Here is a 24551-nt window from a genome sequence, read left to right as displayed (position 1 = left end):
ATATGTTTAACTTTCTGCCACCAGTTGAAATGCAAAAAACTTAAAATCGCTGCGTCATTAAGAGGTTAAAGGGGTACTCCGGTGGAAAACTTATATTTTTTTTTAAATCAACTGGTGCCAGAAAGTTAAACAGATTTGTAAATTACTTAATCTTAAGCCTTCCAGTACTTATTAGCTGCTGAATACTGCAGAGGAAATTCTTTTCTTTTTGGAACACAGTGCTCTCTGCTGAATCACTAGCACAGTGCTATCTGCTGACATCTCTGTCCATTTTAGGAACTAACAGAGCAGCATATGTTTGCTATGGGGAATTTCTCCTACTCTGGACAGTTCTTAAAATGGACAGAGATGTCAGCAGAGAGCACTGTGCTCGTGATGCAACAAAGAGCTCTGTGTTCCAAAAAGAAAAGATGTTCCTCTGTAGTATTCAGCAGCTAATAAGTACTGGAAGGATTAAGATTTTTTAATAGAAGTTACTTACAAATTTTTAAATTTTCTGGCACCAGTTGATAAAAAAATAAAAAATAAAAAAAGGTTTTCACCGGAGTACCCCTTTTATCCCTTCAGTGTTGTAATAAGTGTGAAAAACAAAGGCAATTCATTTACCTTCACCTATATGAATGGCTTTAAGATTTTAATTTGTGGTTCTCTAATAATCACTTCAAATATTAAAACAAAATCTTAAACCTATAACAGTACAAATACATGTTTTAAGCTCACTCTAATACTCACACCCTTGTAGAAAAAAATGTCCTTCACCCTATCCTTTGTTATTGTAAAATACTGCAGGAAGCATCAGCTCAAAGTCGGCTGTTGACAATCAATGGGCATTAAATTGGACATAACAATATCTAGGCAGGTTTGGTGACAAGGATACAGTACACATGCCCACGTTACTATAATAATTAGGACATACTTGCTATATCCTGTGCAAATATTGCAGTTTTAAAATAGTCATGTCTTTGCCTGTCACAGTCAAAATATAAATTGTCCTGTAAATGACCCCTTATCTGATCATCTTTTCTTCGGCCTTGTCACTAGTCTGACTTAAGTCTGTTATAATGGTGATGGCTTGGCTCTAGGATGTTGCACAATGTTCTCCTTTCTCCTGGCCCGCTGGGGCTCTTTTCATAAGACCTTCTCCTGTAAGCAGCGTGTTCATCTCATTCTGCCGGTGCTCCTTATCACGGTATGAATCCCCATGCCTCTGTCTTCTACGGCTACAGGCCTTAGCAATGAGAAAGAAAACTTCAGCTACATTTAGAACAATGCAGAATCCTGAAGCGGAGAGCATGAAGACAGTAAAGATCGTTTTCTCTGTGGGACGTGACACAAAACAATCCACTGTGTTAGGGCAGGGATATGCGCTACATTTGACAAGTCGTATCATGGCATAACCAGGGTAGATGAGGTAGAATATGTACATGAAAGCTGCTTCAAAGACAATTCTGAAAACCACACTCAGTGTATATGTCCACCACAGAGTGCCTGAGATTCTGATCTTGTGCTTTTTTACTTCTGCTAGTTCTTTGGGATCATCGTGACCAGACATACGTAAAATCCTTTTCTCCTGGTGCTGCAGATGAGCCACATGCATGGCCACAAGAAGAGCAGGTGTGGATACAATAATGAGCTGAAGGGCCCACAGGCGGATGTGAGAGATAGGGAAGAAGTGATCATAGCAAACACTGTTACATCCAGGCTGTTGTGTGTTGCAGGTAAATGATGACTTTTCATCTCCCCAGACGCTCTCTGCAGCCACTACAAGAACCATGATACGGAAGATGAAAACCACAGAGAGCCATATGCGACCAATCCCAGTGGAATAGCGGTTGACGCCGCTTAGGATGCCATATAATCCTGCCCAGTTCATTGTGTGTCAGCTCTGTAGACGAAAAACAGATAGCAACATGAATAGATTTAAAACATGCTTAGATGCTAGATTACTATTATATATTTTTTTTATGTTTTATGAATTATTCTTTTACATATTTTGCAAAAATAATATCTCAAACATTGAGATAACCACAGAAGATCATAATCAATGGGTTCTCATGTTCCAGAAATTTATAATGAAATGAGAATCGGGAGGGGATTGGCTGATTAACATAAATCCCTTCCTGTGGGCTTTATTCTGTATTGCTGTGAAATACCGTATTTATCGGCGTATAACACACACTCTTCAAACTAAAATTTTAAGCTCAAAATCTATCTGCGTGTTATACGCTGATAAACTCTTTCTGGTCCAGCAGAAGCCTCTGCAGTTCAATGATTTAAAGTGGCTGCTTTAAATTATGTAACCTCAGTGGCTTCTGTGGGGCCAGAGTCCCGCAGCCGCCCAATTCCCACATCCCACCCCATCCCCGGCTTTCATATTAACCTGTCCTGTGGGCACACTCCTGCAGGCTCTGACAGCGTCTTGCGCTGTCACTGTGCACTGACGAGCAATGTCCTCAACGTGACGTCACTTGTCAGTGTGCAGTGCACAGCGACAGTGCAGGACGCTACCGGAGCCTGCAGGAGTGTGCCCACAGGACAGGATAATATGGGACATGGGACTCTGGCCCACAGAAGCCTCTGCAGTTACATGATTTAAAGCGACCGCTTTAAATCATTGAACCACAGTAGCTTCTGCGGCACGAGAAAGAGTTTATTGGGGTTTACACGCATTTACAAGCGCCCTCATTTTAACAAGGATATTTGGGTAAAAAAACTTTTTACCCAAATTTCCTTGGAAAAACGAGGGTGCGTTTTATACTCCTCTTTATTATTTTCAGATAACCTCAGAAGATTAATACCCTCAAGAAATGCTTTAATCCCCTCCCCTCTATTATTGATCTTGGATTGGTAAATTCCCTTATACTATGTAACTAATTCCTTTTCTATCAACCCTTCCTCACAAATTAAGTTATCTCTTTCATCCTTATCTTGATGATTTTTTACCATGTTGGCTTGGAATTTGTTGGGCTTACCCCTCTCAACAGAATTCCTATATTCAATGAAACATTATTTATTTTGAGCTTTTTCCAAAACGGGTACTATGGGGGAGATTTTTCAAAACCTTTCTAGAGAAAAAGTTACTGAGTTTCCCATAGCAACCAATCAGATTGCTTCTTTAATTTCTGAAAAGGCCTCTGAAAAATGAAAGAAGATATCTGATTGGTTGCTATGGGCAACTCAGCAACTTTTCCTCTGGACAGGTGTTGATAAATGCCCCCCTAAGTATTTATCTTGGGCGTCTTTTAACAACTTTAATAAATTACTACAGCATACATTCATATCTCTTTCTATCAAGAACTCCCGACCATTCTCCTCGGCAGCAAACCTCCTTTTCTCTTTCCAAATTTTTTCTCAGTGGGTACAAAACAATTAATTAAGTCTAATTTTTATTTATTTTCCAGAACTATTCAAGCTTCCTGCTAAACCATTCATCTCAGGATCCTGAGCCAATGTGGGCTTAATTTAAAAACAAGTGTTTACAATGTTCCTCTCCATAGAACTCTATTAAAAGAGGAGAATGGTTTGGGATATGGTTTTGGGTTCATAAAAGGGTTAAAGGGGTACTCCACTGGAATTTTTTTTTACGGGTGCCGGATCTGGCTGGGGGAGGGGCAAACCGGGCTCTCCCGTACCCCAGCCGGACCAGCGCTGAAATCCATTTACTTTAATGAGCCGACCGGAGTCAAACGGTGATCCGGTCGGCTCATTAAAGTAAATGGAGTTCAGAGCTGGTCCGGCAGGGGTACGGGAGATCCCGGTTTGCCCCTCCCCCAGCCGTATCCGGCACCCGTAAAAAAAACGAAGTGGGAATGCAGCCTAACAGAAGCAGCATAGCTAGTGCTGGTAGCTAGTCCTGTGCTTTTTACGCAACTCCCATAAACTTCTATGGGAGTGATGTAAACTGCATAAGGGCTCGGCCACACAGGAACAAAAATCTGCTGCGGAGAGCCTGCTCCCATTTAAACTCACAGCGATATGATCTCGCAATAAAATCTGCCCAAGAGAATAAGCACTTTCGACTGTGTTTACCCTTCTGACCACCTCTGAGGCTGCAAGCAGGCTGAGGTCATTGCTGTTCCCAGAGGTGGGATCTGCATCCACTGGACATTTATAATGTATCCTGTGGATGTGCCATGTATGTTCAGATGCAAATGCCTCTTTAATGCCAGCTGAACCAACTTAATCTGCAAACTAATGTGTATAATGGAGTCATGCTGTCTGCCACACGATGGAGAGATGACACAGAACTTTATCTTGCATATTGTGTACAGAGCTATTGTCGATATAAGCCTGTCATAGGTGGGATATGTACCCAGGCTTTAAAGGTCTGGTCCTACATCACCAAGACATACATCACTTTAGCTACAGTATGTGTGAAAATATATTGGGTATGTGTATGTATGTTGTTAGATTTCATAAAAGCTATATTCCTAACCTGCAGTCTCGTACAAATAGCCATAATACAGACATCTTCAGTGTCCTGTTTATTTTTGCTGTCACTGGCAAAAATGTTAGACCAGGAGTAGATAGCAGCCAGTGTGGCATGATACAACTTTCATACAATCGTGTGACTTTTTGTTCCCATAAAGTTATTTGAAAAGCAACACTTTAATTATAAGACATGCACACATACCATAGAAGTTTATGAAAAGTAACATTGTTTTGAGTCTAGGAACAGCAATGCAACTTTTCCATTGACTCTGGTGGGGGAGAGAGAATGTTGTGCAAGAGGGCATTGACATCACGTTTTGTTTGTAGGCTGTGCGTATTTGCTGGAACATTATCGGCCTGGGGTGCCTAGAGTTTACCAGTAGAATTGACTCTGGGGGCTTACCCCTAAGTGCAAAGTGTGTAGTTCTTTCCAGTCTGATCACGGTGCTCTCTGCTGCCACCTATGTCTGTGCCAGCAACTGTCCAAAGCAGGAGAGGTTTGCTATAGGGATTTGCTTCTAGCCTGGATAGTTCCTGACATAAACAGAGATGGCAGCAGAAAGCACTGTAGTCAGACTGGAAAGAACTACACAACTTTCTCTTGAGCATACAGCATCTGATAGTAATATTGAAGTACTGGAAGTCTCAATATTTTTAAGCAGAAGTAATTTACAAAGCTGTTTAACTTTCTGGTGCCAGTTGATTTAAAAAAAATATATATATTTTCCATTGGAGTTCCCCTTTAATGCTATGGATGTTTTGTATTGGGACTTTTCAAGTGATACTGTGCCACGTAAAAGGATGTCAAATGAAATGAGGATGCTGGGCCTAGGGGAAATGATATCTAAGTGGGTTAGTAACTGGCTCAGTGATAGGAAACTGAAAGGTTATTGATGGCAAATACTCTGATTGGCTCACAGGGGTCAGTATTGGGTCTTCTTAATATGATTATTAATGACCTTGTAGAGGGATGACAGAGTAGAATTTTTATATTTTCAAATGATACTGAACTCTGTAAGGTAATTGAAAAACAGGAGGATGCTATCATACTACTAGACGTAGACTATTGTAATCCCATTTTGGTATCTGTTTGTAATAGACCATCTAGAGCACTGTTTCCCAAGCGTTATACCCCCAACAGGTCATGTTTTCAGGATTTAAGTTGTCTTTCACAGGTGATATAATTATGGACATGGCATCAGGCATCACCACTATTATATTATATGTGAAAGATTAAGGAAATCCTGAAAATATGAGCTATTGGGTGTACTTGAGGACAGTTCTTAGGGAACACTGATCTAGAAGAAATAAACAGACAGGGATTCTATACTGTAAGAGTAGTGAGACTATGGAACTTTCTGCCATGTGATATTGTAATGGTTGATTCAGTGATCATGTTTAAGAGGGGCCTGGATGTCTTTCTTGAAAACATCCAGGCCAAATATTACAAGTTATGGTTAATAGATTTCTGGAGGTAGGACATTGATCCAGGCATTTTCTCTTATTATGGAGCTATCTGCCTCCATAAGGCTTTTTTTTTTGCCTTCCCCTGGATCAACACAGTAAGACTATAGGTTGAACGTGATGTATATGTGTGTTTTGTCAACCTTATGAACTATGTAACTATGTAACATTGAAGAGAACTATTAATAATTAAATACAGGCTGGCATGTTTTTTTGTAGCATGGTTTTATCATTACCAGATCAGCTCTTCACTTTAGATGACATTCCGTTATTGCTATGGAGCACTTGTAATACTCACACTTTGGTATTTTAATAAGTTGTTACATTTAACTTAAATACAATACAAATAATATATAAAATAGCATCTGCAGATCTAATAGGATTACATTTTCCACCTAGATATACACTAAAAAATGGTAGAACCTACCTTGTACTGATCACAGCATCTAAAATACCCCCAAAACGTCCAAACAATTGTACTGTTCCATACCATAGAAAAGTAGGCAAATTACATACACCGAAACTCTGCTTTCAGCTCACATGCCTCTATGACAAATTAAGAAGTATTCCATAATGTGACTAACTATCTAAGCATTCACAACTAAAGTGTCTCATGAATGCACTGTTGACCAGTTCACGATATTTGACTAAAAAATGTTCTGCTTTCATTGACTTAACCCTCCCCACAACGGCTGTAACCCTCCACTCCCTAGCTTTTCATATAGTCAGTAAAGAATGAAGAATTGCAGGTTTTAGTGGCTTTGGTGTGAAATGTCACCAGTACAAAACTTTGCAAGATAAATTAGAATGAAAAGAACCTGTCCAAATATTATTATGTAGATTTGCTAAGAAATCTGGAAACATAGGGCCAGAACAAGCAAAATTCTATACATAATACTATTGTGATATGTGCTATGATACAATTATGTCCCTAGTACTATAGAATGTGACTGAACGTAAATGTAGGATGATTTGCATAAAGACATCAACATAAATTGCTAATCCATAAGAGTATACAAACACTGGTTGACAATAAAAACCCGACACATATATTGTGTCGATCAACTATACATAGGATGTAATAAATGTCTCTTAAGAGCCCAACTAAAGAAGCTATTTGATACCCTTTGTGTTATCTGACAATTTATACCAATACTATCACTTACCAATTCAGTTAGGAAAGTACTTGGTTACAGCTTCTCATTGGATTTACCTTCTTTTTCCTTGCAGATTCTATATTTCAGTAATTTTCTATGCAGGTGGATTCAGACACTGTCACAATTTTTTTTCTTAAATTTCTCTCTTAAATTGTCCCTTCTTTATACTTGTCCAGTCATCCTCTTATCCCACTGTTGCTTTCTCACCTTTATACTTTCTTTACCTCAGTATTACACCCCCCCAGTCTTTTTTTGACAACCTTGAGAATTTAGTCTGTCACCTCCAGTCCCTTCTCTCTGTATGAGAGTTTCTCACTACTTCTCCATTCTCTTGCTCCCCCTGTCACACTGTCTTTCTGCTAGGACTCCACACAATGCCTTCTTTCTCACTTTCGGTAACATGCTACCATTCATTCTGCTCAGACTTCCACCCACCGGATAGTCACAATGCGTCTTTTTCCCCAACAGGACAAGAGAATCATAAGCTAATTAGCAACCCCCCCCCCCCATCCTCCTGATTTTTCTGTCAGCCCTCCAGTCCCTTCACTGGCTCATGATCTCTTGAGCTCAATTCCCCTTTTCATGTTTTCCCTCTTTATCCATCTTCATCTGACTAGGCTGATGGTAACTTGGCTGTGTTTTGTGAAGCGAATGTCATGTAAAGGAATTAATGCTATGTGCCCATAATACTAGCTGGTGTGGCATCTTCAGATTAACAATGCATACATGCAAGGTCTAATACAATAAGCCCCCTTTTCTCTCAAAAGATAAATCAAAACCTAAAAAGCAATTTTTTTCTTACCTGATCTTTTAGTGTTTAAATGTCAGGCACCAGGATACAATGGTAGGTCAGATACAGCTGGGTTCTTGGCACACTATGCAAAATGTAGGCAGCACAATGGCACAAATCAAATGTCTTCTCTTGTCCTGACACTGCATTTCTTCCCTGGACTTTTATACCCTTGGCTGTTAATTAAACTACACACAGGCCTGATAACCCAATCTACCCTTTGTTTACTTAGCTTAGTAGGAAAATAGGGGCGTTACTTTTCTGTGTCATTCATGAGACAGATACACTTCAGCAAAGTTTGTCCACTTCCCCCACAAACTTCAGTCAGGTGATGTCTTTTACAGCTGGCATTCCTTTACTCCACAATAAGATTCATCTACATGAATGCCATCATTTAGTTAAAAACATGAAGCCGCACACGTTTGCTTGGAGATTATAAGGTTCAGGCTGGGTTCAAAGCATTAAGAATAGAGATTGTCTGTCCTCAAGGATGCAGTGGAAATGTATATGGAGATCATGATCTTATCTCAGATACACAGTGAGAGATACAGTATGTAACATTAGTAATGTCTGATAATTAGACCTAGTACATAGTAAACAAAGTAATGTACAAGCTATATGAGTATTTTGATTAACAAAAAAGAATAATAAAATAATAAGATGTTGCGTGTTTTGTAGGTAGTTGAAAGAATGGTAAATAAAGTAAAAATAAGACTGAGCAGTTAACTCACAGGGTGAGGCTTTGTTCACATTGCAAAATTTCCTGGCACAATCACAGCGAGCGCTTGCAGAACATGCCGACGCTAGGTCTACCCGGAAATGCACCATCTCATAGATGCAATGCATTTCCTAGCGTAATCTGCAGAATAGTCAAGACCCTTCTGCAGCAGAAAATTTGCTGAGAGCACAATGCAGAAGAATCCCTTTGAAATAAATGAGACTGCTGCAGTGGAATGTCGGTGTGGAATTATTTTGCTGAATTCTGAGAGAGATTTAGCGGAAGATATCACGACAAGTGGATCTCAAGGCAGGTGGATCTCCGAAACGGCAATTTACAAGATGGATTGCAAACAATTTTTGCAATCCATCTTCTAAGTTGCCGTTCCTGAGATCCACCTGCCTTGAGATCCACTTGCTGTGGTATCTTGGCTCCCTGCTGACACTGCCGCTCCTGTGATCCATCTACCGCCAACACTATCTCCCGGCTTACATCAGACGCCGCTGCCATGAGGGCTTGCCATCTCAGCCCGTGGAACACTGTGCGACATGCATTGAGTCCAGCGCAGCCTGGACCAGCTGCACCTAGTGCTTGTCAAAGCGCAAAGACCAGCCGAAGCTCTGCAAGAGCACAAGTACCGCACCGCAGGAGTCAGTACTCGGAACTGGTAACAAGGAGTAATATATCTTAAAAATATAATTTCATTCATATAACCTATGTTAATATATAAACATTGAACCATTATCACATTACTAACATAGACTGAATGTCATACCGGACTATCAGAAGGCTTTACCAATAGCATAATTCACTACCTCCTATGTTCGAGATTTTATTAATATTTTATTGATTTACTTGTATGTTATATGCAATATTAATTTATTCCTCCCGCAAGGGCCCTGTGTGGGGAATATATGCCATATATATGTCATTTTATCAAATAAAAAACTATGTTTATTTGAAGCAGGGTCTTAGAGATATATGATTCAAAAGCATATCTAGCATTTTACTTTCCTTGAGGTTTGGGTTATTTTTTATACAGTTTCAGAACAATAATTTCACACCTTGGGTATAGATGTTTGCCAAGTTTACCTCGGTTAGCAATTAATTGTGAGCTGCACCAACTTTTGTTATTTTTCAGTTTGTAATCTAGCTAACTTTCTTCTGTATTTGTTATATCTGGCATTTTGAACCTTTGGCTCCTCTCTCTGACTATTCTCTCTGGTATTAGCAATTTTGTACTGTGACATCTCCTGGCTTCAGACGCAGATAGTTGATATTGGACTTATTGGCCCTCATTTACTAACAGTGGAGTGTCTGTTTGTGTTTCTTTTTGTGTTTTCAACTTTTTTGCACTTGGTATTTACTAATCTGTTGCACTTTTCCCGATATTTTTTGTCGCAGGGAAAAATTCTGTTGAACGGGCATTTCTGTTGCATGTATCTGTCGCATGATAATTTCTGCCGCAGGTTTTTCTGTTGCAGGCAGGTTTATTTCTGTTGCAGGGTTTCTTCTACAGAAGTACAGATGTGGGAATCCCAGCAGGGGTTTCCTTGACCTTCCAGTGAATATCCGACTTCGACACTGGAGCGCTACACCGGCGTGGTGACACAGGAGTCGGGTATAGATTCGGAATTGCTTTTTATTGAAAATATAAAAAGTAACAATACATGGTAGGACTACGCGTTTCTGAGGGCTCCCTCCTTCCTCTGGTCCGAGTTACAGTGTGTGGATACAGGACTTTATACATACATATTTCCATGAATACATTAACCCATTAAACATATGAAGTTTGCCGGGTTTGAATGCCATTGGAGTATGACGTCAGCCTCCAGGGTCTATAGGAATGTATGGGCTAGATCTATAACATTGTGATTTTTTGCCCATTGTGGTCTATGGAGATCTTGTCACAAACGGGGAGAAAGCTAAACAGCAGGGTCCTGGTAGGGTAGTAACATGGATGGGAGACCCTGGTGTAGGTTCAATTCACTGGTTGATCTACAGTGCTGTGATTATACTTTAATTAGGATAGATATGATTTTTTGAACTGTGGGAAATAGGTCAATCAGATAACACACATTATTTCCTGTTTCAATTAACCTAGTTGCCCATTTATGGTATCCAATTGACCTAGTTCCCACGGTTCAAACACTTTCTTAACTATCCATTGACCCATATATGTCTATCCTAATTAAAGTATAATCCCAACACTGGATATCAATCTGAGAATTGAACCCACACCAGGGTCTCCCATCCACATTACTACCAGGACCTTGCTGTTTAGCTTTCTACCCTGTTTGCCACAAGATCTCTATAGACTAAAACAGGCCCATTGATTTCAATGGGCAAAAAAAATCTCAATGTTATAGATCTAGCCCATTCATTCCTATACACCACCAATAGACCCTGGAGGCTGACATCATACTCAGCCTCCAATGGCATTCAGACCTGGTAAATTTTAAATGTTTAATGGGTTAATGTAGTCATGAAAATATGTATATCTAAAGTACTGTATCCACACACTGTAACTCGGACGTGAGGAAGGAGGGAGACACATATAGATAGATGTATTGAATGAGTGTATATATATATATATATATATATATATATATATATATATATTTATATATATATATATATTTTTTTTTTTTCTTTTTTTCTTTTTTTGGAATCACCATCATTACTGAAACGATAGGGGGGAAAAAGTGTTGAAAAAAATAAAGTTAAAACCTTGCTTAAAAATTTCATTGTGCAAAAAAGAATTAAAAATTACAAGGCAGGCAAAGGAGCAGTTTTCTGAAACTTTATACATGCTTTAAAGTGTCAGTTTTTTCCCAGATAATTCACATGAAATTCAGAGTGGTTTTAGGAAAAGATGAGTGATTTTGGCTGAAATGTAGGGAACACGCCCCTTTTCCCGAAAACAACGCCCATTTGGAATTTTTTTTTTTTTAACTCTGAGTGATTCAGATGCTGTCAGATTTTTTCTGTTGCGAATTTAGGCGCAAAACCCAACAAAAAGAGTCGGAATCATGTTAGTAAATGAGGGCCATTATGTGAGTGTTTAGTCTTTGTTAGTCTGTCTTTGTATCCTACTGTCCCCTGACTTGAGTCTGTGTTATTGTAGTTTATTATTTTGATAAATACGCCCCTCATGTATATAGGAAGGGACTATCTTCATGATTACGGACCTGTTGTTTAGGGCAGGTATGTAAGTAGGCAGAGACAGGGGAGTGGGTGAGTGTAGTGTGCACCCCTTCCCGGCCCATTCCTGACACCTATCCCATGAATGCTTAAACTCCTTCACCGTGTTTGCAGCTTCCACTTCTGCAGGAAGGCTATTCCATGTATCCACTACTCTTACTACTCCATGTATCCACTAATCTATATTGATTCCCTTTATGTATTTTGAAGTTTCTATCATATCCCCTCTGTCTCGTCTTTTTTCCAAGCTATACATGTTAAGGTCCTTTAACTTTTCCTGATAAGTTTTATCCTGCAATCCATGGACTAGTTTATTAGCTCTTCTCTGAACTATCTCCAAAACATTTTTATCCTTCTAGAGATACAGTAGATACACTGATCATTATTTGCAATCTAATGATTTCAAAACGTTTTCCCCTGTGGGGGCTAAAAAGCTGTAGAAATTAAGTAGAAAAATGTTTTTAATAATAGTGAATAAACCCCTCCCCTAATAAAAACAAAGAAAGAAACCTTCTTTTGCCATTTTACATACTCTCTTTTCCCATTTTACAAAGAAAGGAGTAAAAGAAAAAAATGAATCAACATTTTGGTATTGCCACTTTCGGAAATGTCCGATCTATTAAATTATTATGTTAATAATCCCGTACAGTGAAAATAAAAAAAAATATCAAAGTCCAAAAATACAGATTTTTAATCATCTATCAGAAAATGAATAAAAATACCAAAAAGAAGAATCAAGACAAAAATGGTACCGATTAAAACTACAGGTCATGGCATAAAAATGAGTCCTCAAATAATCCCCATATACGGAGAAATAACATTTTTTTTATAGGGGTCATAAGAGGACAATATTAAATATACTAATTTTGGTTTATAAAGCTTGACTTTTTATAAAAATAGTATAATAATAGAAAAACTATATACATGGGGGATTATTTTTGATCGCATTGAGCTACAGAATTAAGGGGACATGTAATTTTTACAATAAAGTGCAAAAACTGAAATAATACTTTTTTCATCATACATTTTATGGTAAAATGAAAGGTGTCATTACAAAGTACAATTGGTAACACAAAAAACAAGCCCTCATATGGGTCTGTGGATGGAAAAATAAAAAAGTTATGGCTCTTAAATGCGAGGAGGAAAAAGTGAAAACGTAAAAATGAAAATGTCCTGTGTCCTTAAGGCCAAAATGGTTGAGGAATAAGAAAAAGAGAAAAGAGGACAGTGCCTCGTGTAATTCCGTGAGATAAGGTGGACCCTAGCTGTTAGGGTGGAAAAATGCTCCCCTTGGGTGAACCTTGGGTTAATGCATATAACCCCTCTGTGTTGGGGTACAGATGTGCAATCCAGAGCTGCAGCCTGCTGATGCGGCCGATGTCCTTGAGGGGGTCGGCAAATGCAGTAGGAAGATACTTGAAGAAAAAACACTTGCGATGGTGCTGCTCGATCAGGTCAAATTCAGGGGAGTCCAGATGTAAAGGGTATAAAAATTTTATTGACACAAAATACAAAAGGACAGGACATTACATAGTACAAGACGTGTTTCGGGAGTAAATTCTCCCTTTGTCAATTGTGGAAAAATGGCTGTCTGATGTGGTGGGGTTAGAGGCAGGAATATGAATAGTTGAAACTGGCGCCAAAGGCAAAGTCAAAGTTCACATGGGTGGTCATATTGAGTGGCTATAACAAGGGTTAATATAGATCTTTTATAAAATATTTGGCAGAAGGTATCAAATATAGTGAGAAAAAAAAGTGAGTAAACACATATTGAGAGGAAGTGTATGGAAAATTGAGGATGAAAACTATTGTAATCATTCCAAGGGGTCTTCAGCGTTCAATTCGATGGAGAAATGAAAACGAGGCTTGGTTTATGGGAGCGGGGTCCCGGTGGTCCAGGTATGCGTGCTGGGGAATGTCCGCCTTTCTTTCATATGAGGAGCGACTAATGAGATTGTAGGGCTGGATTGACGTATGAGATTCTTTAGTACGGTGTATGCCCGCTTGTTCCATTCATAAATTGAGTGGCCAGTCGGATCTGGGTACTGAAGTGACGTCATGCAGTATGATATGAACTGCTTGGCATGTATAGTGGCAACCAATCAAAGTGCTTGTTGGGCGAACGTACGACCAATCACGGTTTATCTACTGTGCCGTAGTAGACGAGAAGCCCGCAGTAAAATGTCTTTTTAAATACGGATTGTGGACCAATCCTCATCATCTGTTTTAGGTTATAGTCGATAGGTTAGAAACATATGAGTTTGTAACCAATCAGAAATTGGTCTCTCTTTCAATGATAATACATGGGGAAAGAAACACCATGGCAAGGCGTAAGTGTGATAGGAGGAGACTGAATATGTATTTGGCCAATCAGGGTATTTGAGGTGCGCCATACTATTTCTGGTAGAGGCGTCTTAGCGGAGTACAATGACGTACATTGGTTGTGATTGGTTACAATGTGATGTGGCACTAGCCAATCAGGTGGGCACCTACATTGAATTGTGATGTACGGTGACGGGGTTATGTAGTACTCTCGATACATTTGTTTAACCCTTGGGGGACCAGTGTTTTCAGCTTGAACATCCAGAAATTCTCTCTTCTACACAGTTGTGTGTATCGACGGTGGATTTGTTCAATCTTGCATTCAATGACTGGGTGGTTTGTCCTATGTATTGCAGACCGCAGGAGCATTCGAGGAGGTATATGACAAATGATGACTTGCAGGCAAGTAAGCTTTTTATCTGATGTGTTTCTCCTGTAGTTTTGGAGGTAAATGTCTTACAGGGATTTTTTTTATTGTGGAACAGCATTTGCAAGTGGAACTGCCGCATTTGTATGAGCCGACTAATCCTTTGCTAAGGAAGGTCTCCTTTTTTGGATTTTTTAGTTTGCTTGGGGCGAGGATGTTCTTGAGAGATTTGTTTTTCCTGAAGGTAACATGGAGTTTTTGAGGTATTACATCCTTGAGAAAAGGGTCCATCAATAGAATTTTCCAGTGTTCTTGTAGGATTTTTTTGATGGTTTTGTGGTCTGTGGAAAAGGTTGTGAGAAAGTTATATTTGTACTGTTGGTTGGTGGGTTCTGGTTCAAATCTCTCAAGAACATCCTTGCCCCGAGCAAACTAAAAAATCCAAAAAAGGAGACCTTCCTTAGCAAAGGATTAGTGGGCTCATACAAATGCGGCAGTTCCACTTCCAAATGCTGTTCCACAATAAAAAATCGCTGCAAGACATTTACCTCCAAAACTACAGGAGAAACACGTCAGATAAAAAGCTTACTTACCTGCAAGTCATCATTTGTCATATACCTCCTCGAATGCTCCTGCGGTCTACAATACATAGAACAAACCACCCAGTCATTGAATGCAAGATTGAACAAGCATCGTTTCAATGTCAAAACTGGGTACCAGCTGCACAGTGTGTCATGGCACGCCTCCATCCTGCACGACTGTATCTTCCCCGAATTTACGGTGACCCCTATTGAGCAGATCCCGGAAACAATCCACCACCGATACATACAACTGTGTAGGAGAGAGAATTTCTGGATGTTCAAGCATAAAACACTGGTCCCTCAAGGGTTAAACGAATGTATCAAGAGTACTACATAACCACGTCACCGTACATCACAATTCAATGTAGATGTCCACCTGATTGGTTACAATGTGATGTGGCGCTAGCCAGTCACAACCAATTTACGTCACTGTACTCTGCTAAGCCGCCTCTACCAGAAATATTATGGCGCACCTCAAATATCCTGATTGGCCAAATACATATCCAGTCTCCTCCTATCACACTTACGCCTTGCCATGCTTTTTCTTTCCCCGTGCATTATCATCGAAAGAGTGGAACATTTCTGATTGGTTACAAACTGATATGTTTCTAACCTTTTGACTATCACCTAAAACAGATGATGAGGATTGGTCTGCACTCCGTATTAAAAAAGACATTTTACCGCGGGCTTCTCGTCAACTACGGCACAGTAGATAAACCCTGATTGGCCGTACGTCCGCCGCTATACATGCTGAGCAGTTCATGTCATACTGCATGACGTCACTTCAGTACCCAGATCCGATTGGCCACATAATTTATGAATTGAACAAGCGGGCATACACCGTACTAAAGAATCTCATACATCACTCCAGCCCTACAATCTCATTGGTCGCTCCTCATATGAAAGAAAGGCGGGCATTCCCCAGCATGCAAACCTGGACCTCTGGGACGCCGCTCCAATCCATGAAAAACCAAGCCTCCTTTTCATTTCTCCATTGAATTAAACGCTGAAGACCCCTTGGAATAATTACAAAAGTTCTCATCCTCAATTTTCCATACACTTCCTCTGAATATGTGTTTACTCACTATATTTGATACCTTCTGCCAAATATTCTGTAAAAGATCTATATTAACCCTTGTGATAGATACCCACTCAATACGACCACCCATATGAACTTTGACCTTGCCTTTGGCGCCAGTTTCAACTATTCATATTCCTGCCCTAAACCCCACCACATCAGACAGCCATTTTACCACAATTGACTAAGGGAGAATTTACTCCCGAAACGCGTCTTGTACCATGTAATGTCCTGTCCTTTTGTATTTTGTGTCGATAAAATTTTATACCCTTTACATCTGGACTCCCGTGAATTTGACCTGACGAGTAGCGCCATCGTTTTTTCTTCAAGTATCTTCCCAAGGACAAAATGGTCTGAGTCCTTAAGGGGTTAAATACATTCTTTTCATTGTATTCACAGAGGAAAAAGCACATTCCAGGTAAAGTACAGCGGGAAACGATAGACTCACCTGTCTAACCCAGGAAGAAATACAGTGTCACTTAAACAAAAATGATAATAGACAAATCACTAGTTCCAGATGACATTCACCCACAACCACATGTAAAGTAATGTAATAGACAGACCCGTTTCTAATATTAAAGGACTCTATAGTGACATGGTCTGTTCCCCAGGACTGACACATAGCAAATGAGGTGCCAGTATTTAAAGGGGTACTCCGCTGTAAACATCTTATCCCCTATCCAAAGGCTGTCCAGTCTCCAGGCTGGCAACGGCCGCGTCCGGAACACAGATACTTTCAGCTTCCGCGTTCGTGACCTAATGCCGCACCCCCCCCTCCATTCCTGTCTATGGGAGGGGGCATGACGGCTAGTACATAGCCGTCATGCCTCCTTCCATAGACGTGAATCGAGGGGACTTGGCGGCTGGCATCACCAGTCATCAGGCATGGAGCACCGAATGACAGTGGTGCCGCAGCAGAGATCGTGAGGGTACCCAGCGGCAGGACCCCCGCGATCCAACATCTTATCCCCTATCCTTTGGATGTTGCTGGATGTTGTGTATATCTTGATTTTTTACTTCAGCTGAACCTGGTAAAAAGGTGTTAGCACCATGGAAGCCAATAATACCTTGCATACAACTCCCAACCAATCAGGAGGCAATAGGGGTTGTTTGGAGTCATTAGAAAGGCCTATGCATGTACTGCAGTGGCTATTTTAAGGAGATTGTCTCCAAGGGGCAGATCTGTGTGAGGGACAGTGGTGTGTGCCTGGGCCGGACTGGGGATAAAAAGCAGCCCTGGAAATAATTTCCTACCATCCCCACAGCATTGCGGCACTGTCGCAGCCGCCGCCAGGGCTGCCATCTGAAATTTCGGGGCCCCATACACAGCTTAAGGCATGGGTCCCTCCACTTGACTCATCCCCCCCCCCCCCAAGGGCTTGCCCACTATTTTCCCCAATGATCAATAAAAACATTTTTTAACCGCAGGACAAGAAAAACAAGAGCCCTTTAGTTCAATGGAGAAAATGGAGAAAGACGGAGGAAATATTATCACCATACATATTACCATCATATTGTTACTAACCAAATCCTGTATACTGAGACCAATATTACCAATAATACCAGTATACAAGGAGGAATATTATCAGCATACATATTACCATCATACTGTTACTCATCAAATCCTGTATACTGAGATCAATATTACCAATACCAGTATACAAGGAGGAATATTACCACTATACATATTACCATCATACTGTTACTGACCAAATCCTGTAAACTTAGACCAATATTACCAGTATACAAGGAGGAAATATCCCCCTCATACAGTGACCATATAGTGGTAGATATTAGCTCTACACAGGCTCTGCAGACCATGTAAGGGATTACTTACAGTTACATCAGATGACGTCTTCTCTGATTGGAGGCATTCACTTTCCGTTTTCTTCTCCTTCTGGCCCAGACCATCATGACGACTTCTTCCTTTCACAACACTCCACAGAACCTGCCAGACAAACATTTTAGGCTCCACACTTTTCCTGCACCAATAACGTTCTATACAGTAATATTAGAGTGGCTAGATAAGAGTGTTGGGGAAGAGTAGTTAGGTCCGTCCCCCATCCATTAGGTAGTTAGGTCGCTCCAGAAAGTAGGGAGAAGGGTAGGGAGGTACCACCTGTAGGTAGGTCCCTGTGTACATAGCTGCCCCCTGTAGACAGCTACACCCTGTATGCAGTAGCAGCCCCCTATAAGTAGGTGTTACTCGCTGTATGTGGATCCCCCTGTATATAGTTGCAGTCCCCCATATACAGTATTATCCTCCCCTTTAGGTGTTAGTCAGATGTACAAATGCTGTAATCACAGCAGAAAAAGGTGTCCTTGCGGCGCTCCTCCCGTGGAATAAATTAATAGTAACCGTAGGCACGCGCATCCCGCGCTTTTCTCAGCACTCAGCCCTCCTTTTCCGCCAGATCACGTTGAGCTCTCTCCCTGCCTTCTTGCTCCTTCTCCGCAGTGTCCTCTCGCCCTCTCTCCCTGTGAGTCTCCCCGGTCTATCCCTTCCCCTGGGTGCTCCAGGGCTCCGCCTTTGTTGAGTCCAACCGAGAACTCGGCCCAGCCTCTCCTTATATGACTGAGGACTGACGGCAGCAGTGTGGAGGCTGGTCTGAGGGAAGGGAAGCCCACCTTACATTGTTACTATCCCCTGCCTGGAATGTGATGTCTGAGCCCTGCACTGCAGGGAAGGGAAGAGAAGGGGGAGACAGAGGATCCGAGCAAAGGAAATCGCTTCTCTTGGGGACTGTACACTCTCTGGCTTGGGATTGTTGAGCTTTCAGGGTCCGAGGGTCCGTGCCTACAGTTACCATTAATTTATTCCACGGGAGGAGCGCTGCAAGGGCATCTTTTTCTGCTGTGATTACAGCATTCATACGTCTGATCCTCTATACCGCCCCGAAGGAAGGGATTGATGTCGGCAGTACCCCAGCTCCAGTAAGCCACATACCAGTCTGGCTGTATGCGCTTAATGGTGTTGCACCCAGAGTACAACACAATAAGGTGAGCATACCCCACTACAGCACACCATTTACCCCACACTCTCGAGGATTAACCGCACATAGTTGCGCAATTTTCTGTCTCACTTTTTTCCTATATATATCCTTTAGGTGTTAGTAACAGCCCCCTTTAGGTAGTAACAGCCAGAAGCATCCCCCTTTCGGTAGTAATAGCCAGCAGCAGCCCCCTTTAGGCAGTGATAGCCAGCAGCACACTTTAGCTAGTGATAGCCAGCAGCAGCGCCCTTTAGGTAGTGATAGCCAGCCGCCCCCTTTAGGGAGTGATAGCCAGCAGCAGCCCCCTTTAGGCAGTGATAGCCAACAGCAGCCCCCTTTAGGTAGTGATTGCCAGCAGCAGCCCCCTTTAGGTAGTGATAGCCAGCAGCAGCCCCCTTTAGGTAGTGATAGCCAGCAGCAGCCCCCTTTAGGTAGTGATAGCCAGCAGCAGCCCCCTTTAGGTAGTGATAGCCAGCAGCAACGCCCTTTAGGTAGTGATAGCCAGCAGCAGCCCCCTTTAGGTAGTGATAGCCAGCAGCAGCCCCCTTTAGGTGGTGATAACCAGCAGTGCCCCCTTTATGTAGTGGTAGCCATCAGTGCCCCTTTTATTTAGTGGTAGCCAGCAGTGCACCCTTTAAGTAGTGGTAGCCAGCAGTGTCCCCTTTATGTAGTGGTAGCCAGCAGTGCCCCTTTTAGGTAGTGGTAGCCAGCAGTGCCCCCTTTATGTAGTGGTAGCCAGCAGTGCCCCCTTTAGGTAGTGGTAGTCAGCAGAACCCCCCTTAGGTCGCTATAATTAACCCCCTTAGGAAGGAATAGAAGAAAATAAAACATATTCACCTGGCTCCCGCGTGGTCCATGGCCTCTTCTCTTCTGTCTTCTTTACCAGTCTGTGATCCGGCACATGATGATGACGACATTCATGTGCCGGAGCGCAGAGGACGGAAGCCCGGGCCTCTTGTCGGCGCCTGCACAATGTGGGCGGCCCACAAGAGTGATTGACAGTGTGAGGAGCCAATGGCTCTTCGCTCTGCAAATCAGAAGAGCCCGAGCGCCGCATTGAACTATAGACGTGTCTGTAACACGCGTTTGTAGTGTACTGTGTCCTGGACCGGACATGGAAGCAGGAGACTGCTGTGTATACAGCGGTCCCCTGCTTCTGCGCTGCGGCATCTGCAGGGGGGTGCAGCGGCACCTGGGCCCCTTACTGGAGTACTGGCTGTACCCCCCCTAACGGCGGCCCTGGCTGCATACAAGGTCCTGATACTAGTATGCAAGTGTGCATGGGCGGCCCGACCGCGGTCCGATCTATAAGAACGGGTCAGGTCGGTGACTGAGCACAGGCCGGCCACTGCGGCCCCAGGGTGAGCGGCCTACCGGGAATTTTCCCGGTATCCCGGTGGGCCAGTCCGGCCCTGGTGTATGCAGTGTGGTGCACACATAGGTTGGAGAACTTATCAAAAAAACTGGATTTACATGAATTATGCAAACTCATTGTTTAATCACATATTAAGCATTCCATTTCTAATAGTGGTACACAAATATGTGGAGAAAAACAGTGGAACATGGGTTCAGTTAATTTTCAAAATTGCTATAAAAATGTTTGGAAAACAAAAGGTGCTCTGCCAGTAAGCATGTTGGTGGCAGTGTCAGCACTGTGGGCATCAGTCATGTGACCAGGCACAGTAGAAATAGTGACTGCCATGTGACTGGGCCCAATATTAGTAGTGGCAGAACTAACAAGCCAGAGTGGACCATCTCCTTCAGGGAACATGTTTTTTTTTTTAGGTTACAGCCATTATTAACCAGTTGGCTTGTTCTCAGTCATCTCTGGAGGAGCAAGATTCTGACTTTATGATGCTGAGCCAGGTGTCAGTGAAATTCTCCTCCCCTACAGATACTCGGCACAATAAAGAAAAAGCATTTCTGCCCTTTCCATTCCATCATCTCAGTTTTCACTGCCCCCTCCTAGTGGGGCCTGACGTTTTCTCTAAGAAGTTAGCACCCCTGGTGCTAATGACAAGGATAGTAATAAGGAGGAGTTGTGTGAAAACAGTGAGCTTTTGAAGTTTGTTGCAGAGTTTGTGGAGGTGAAAGCACTGACCCAGCATATCTGTGATAGTAATACTGGTGGTAGGAGGACTATGATGATGTGGTTTCGGACAGGACATCATCAGGGCTGAACTGTAGTTTTGGCACTGGCAGTGATGAAGAGTCGAGCCATGGTAGAGCTAAAACATTTGGTATGGTCAGCTCAGCAGCAGTTGATGGTGACACTGCTGCTGCATTTGTAGTTTCCTGATTCCAGAAAAAAAGCCTGCCATAGGATGGCCATGGTCAGTTGGTGTACATAATAGCTCTTTAAGACACAGGGAGCAACATGACAAGGCAGTGTGGACAATCTGGACTGTCTCAGCCTCAATATAAGTTTACGATGTCTGATTCCTCATAATTATATTATAGTGTAACACTGTAAGAACATACTTAGAGAAAATTTATATAGTGGCATTAACCCTTTGTCGTTAAAATTAAGTCATTTTAGTCATAATTCTTTAAAAATGACATGGCAGATTTGGACAAGTGTAACATTGTAATTACTGGTGATTCTTAATATCAGTCATGTGCTACTTTGTGTAATCTTTGTTCATTCAGCTACTTGTACCAGTGAAGACTTGTTTTTTGCAGAAAAGGTTTTTTTTAGTGCTATTTTGGGGTAAAGATTATGTATAGCCGAATTGCTGCACATTATTTTGTCAATTACCCACAGATCTGCAGCAGTCTAAAAAAAAAACGTTGAAAAGAAAAGAAAAGAATAAAAGAAAAGAAAATATTGCTAAAGCTGAAGTGTACAGAGACCATTATAGATTCATATTGGGAATCTTGAAAACCATGAGGAACCTATACAGAAAGTAATAAAAAAAAAGTGTATTCATCATCCAAAGAATGTTATAAATGCATACTTACCAGTAATTTTGCTTGCCATGCTTTCCATAAGTTTGAAGGCAGCACAGGATTATAAAGCTTCTCCCAGTTCTTTCCAGGACCACCTATCTATAAAAATAATCAAGAGATTTACCCAATCCCAGGCTATGAACCTCCATTAGATCCAATTCCCCTTGTGTTAAGGAATAGAACTAGTTCTGATGCAAAAAAAAAGTATATTTAATAGTGAGGGTATATATTTGCTGCCTTCAGACTCATGGAGAGCTAAATTACAGATAAGCATAAATTTCCACTTTCCATATATGTCTTCCGGGAGAACAGGAGGGGGCTGCAAAGCAACTGTATAGTGTGGTGAGGGTGATGGATGAATGGCAGATGTTGTAACCCTTAGGGCAGATGTTATTAACCCTTGGTATTCATGATGAAAGGGCGTGTTTATCCTCTATACCACCCGAGGTTTGGCAGCTAATTCCTGGGCCAGGCGTGGGGCAAATAATTACTCCGATGCAAGGTTACGCAACAATGGCAGCTTTACTGCGGCAGACAGATGTTAAAGTCTTTACAGCTCAGTTTAGGCCCAAGGAGATGACCAGTGGACTTTAGGAGACTTGTGGGCTCGCTCGGACTTGTAGTTGACTTGGACTCAATTATGCAGTCCAATGCTGACTTTAGACTTGACAGACTTGACTATGCTGACTAGACTTCTCCCCTGTATTTGGGCTTACTAGGCTTTGACTTTCACCTGTAGGGGGTTCCACAGAAAGTGGCTGCATGGTTAGGCCTTGGTCTCCCTCAGGAACACCAGACACTCTCAGGTCTTCACTTAATTGTAGCTCAGCAACAACTCAGAAATGGCTGGGCTTGCTCATCCCTGCTATATAAGGGAGCAATTTGGAGGGGTCCCCTAGGTCACCAACAAGTCACCTGGTCACTGGCACCTTCCTTGGTTACACAGGCTTGGCAACAATACTTACAGGCACATTAGCATGAATATAACACATTAACTCTTTACATGACAGACTGGGTGAGGAGAGTCCTGAGGAGTGTGGACGCCAGGGGACTGGGACTGAGTCCACCTGATAGGACCACTAGTGTACAGAAGGGCCACTTCTGTACTGGGTCACCACAAACTCCCCCTCTTAAATAAAGCTGGCGTACAGTCCTTGAGGGCTAACGAGGAACAAGGCCACTGGCCTAAGATGAGGGTAAACAGTTCCTTGGGCATTGTACCAATGTCCTTCACAGGGCTAATAACTAGGGAAAATAGTTCATGTAGCATTTTGAACAATGTCCATACATGCTCAGATAACCAGGGTATTGAAACTGAGGTGTAATCAACAATAATATGAGTAAGATCTTTTGACATTACAACTGCTTTAGTGGAGGTTAGTGTGGATCAGGCTGCCTGAGGCTCTCTACCCTGATACCTGTGCTCACGGGGCCCATCGGCAAGTGCTACTTCTCCCGCAACAGTGGACAAGCAGTTATATTGACATTTTTACAATACGTGACAACAATTTATATACACAATAGCTGTGCCACTTTTCATGTGATCTCCATGTGATCTCTCTGGCCACAAGAGAACCCTGTGCACAGTGGACAGAAAAACAGTAGGCATTAGACATGACAAATTTTTATAGACTATTATGGACTGAGTATACACTGACTATTAGGCTACAGTCCTAACTGAATATTGTACATGACTATCTTCTGTACATTAAATGTAATATTTACATTACTCACTAGTGTACATATACAGTGATCCCTCAACATAGGATGGTAATTCGTTCCAAATGAACCATCGTAACTTGAATCCATCGTATGTTGAGGGATCCATGCAATAGTAATACAGTACAGTATAGAAAATTATACTCACGTGTTCCTGTCGTTCCGGACCGTCACCGCTGCCCTGGATCGTCGCTGTTATCACGTACCCGGGGTGTCCTTTCTGCTCCTGACTTTCACCACTACCCTGGATTGTCAATCTCCATCGCCGTCATCACGTCGCTATGCACGCCGCTCCTATTGGATGACGGGATGGCGTGCGTGGCCAAGTGATGATGACGAAGGATAGTGATGGCCATGCAGCGGAGTCCGAAGAGAGATTGTCAGGGATAGGTGAGTAACACTCACCGGACGACACGGGGAACCTTAAACAGCTATCCGGCAGCAGCTGAAGCAGTCTGCGCTGCCGGATATCCTATTATGCGAAGGCTCCGACATAAAAAGCATCATATGTTGATGCTGCCTTCAACATGCGATGGCCTCTGAGAGGCCATCATATGTTGAAATTATCGTATGTCGATCGTATGGCCATCGTAGGGGGGATCACTGTGCACTGACTAGCATTTACTCCCTATATCTAGCAGGCTGTTGACCTTGGGTAGACCGCAGGGACCTGCACAGCACCACAGGTACTTCTTCACTAGGCACTGGAATTCGAACTTGATCGGGAACTGGATCCAAAATTGGCTGTATAGGGACTGCTGGTACTGTGGGAGCTGGT

General features: G+C 42.0%; 1 protein-coding gene across 3 annotated transcripts; it reads right to left on the bottom strand.

Moving 5' to 3' along the window:
- Positions 1–226: 226 nt before the first annotated feature.
- On the bottom strand, positions 227–8059 carry GJB1 (gap junction protein beta 1). 3 transcript variants are annotated; one of them, XM_056538424.1, is made up of 2 exons: positions 7855–8059; positions 227–1885 (listed from the first exon to the last, which is right to left on the bottom strand). In XM_056538424.1, the coding sequence occupies exon 2, from the start codon at positions 1871–1873 to the stop codon at positions 1079–1081; it is 795 nt and encodes a 264-aa protein (XP_056394399.1). In that variant the 5' UTR covers positions 1874–1885; positions 7855–8059; the 3' UTR covers positions 227–1078. The 3 variants fall into 3 exon arrangements, with proteins under 3 accessions (XP_056394399.1, XP_056394400.1, XP_056394401.1); XM_056538425.1 differs by lacking the exon at positions 7855–8059 and adding an exon at positions 7062–7500; XM_056538426.1 differs by lacking the exon at positions 7855–8059 and adding an exon at positions 6323–6487.
- Positions 8060–24551: the final 16492 nt, after the last annotated feature.

This window comes from Hyla sarda, chromosome 9, assembly GCF_029499605.1.
Source record: "Hyla sarda isolate aHylSar1 chromosome 9, aHylSar1.hap1, whole genome shotgun sequence".
Classification (NCBI taxonomy): domain Eukaryota; kingdom Metazoa; phylum Chordata; class Amphibia; order Anura; family Hylidae; genus Hyla; species Hyla sarda.
This window is presented reverse-complemented; position numbering and strand designations above follow the sequence as displayed.

Bases quoted from the DNA above. Each gene is read 5' to 3' on its own strand.
- GJB1 (XM_056538424.1), bottom strand. From the start codon at position 1,873: ATGAACTGGGCAGGATTATATGGCATCCTAAGCGGCGTCAACCGCTAT.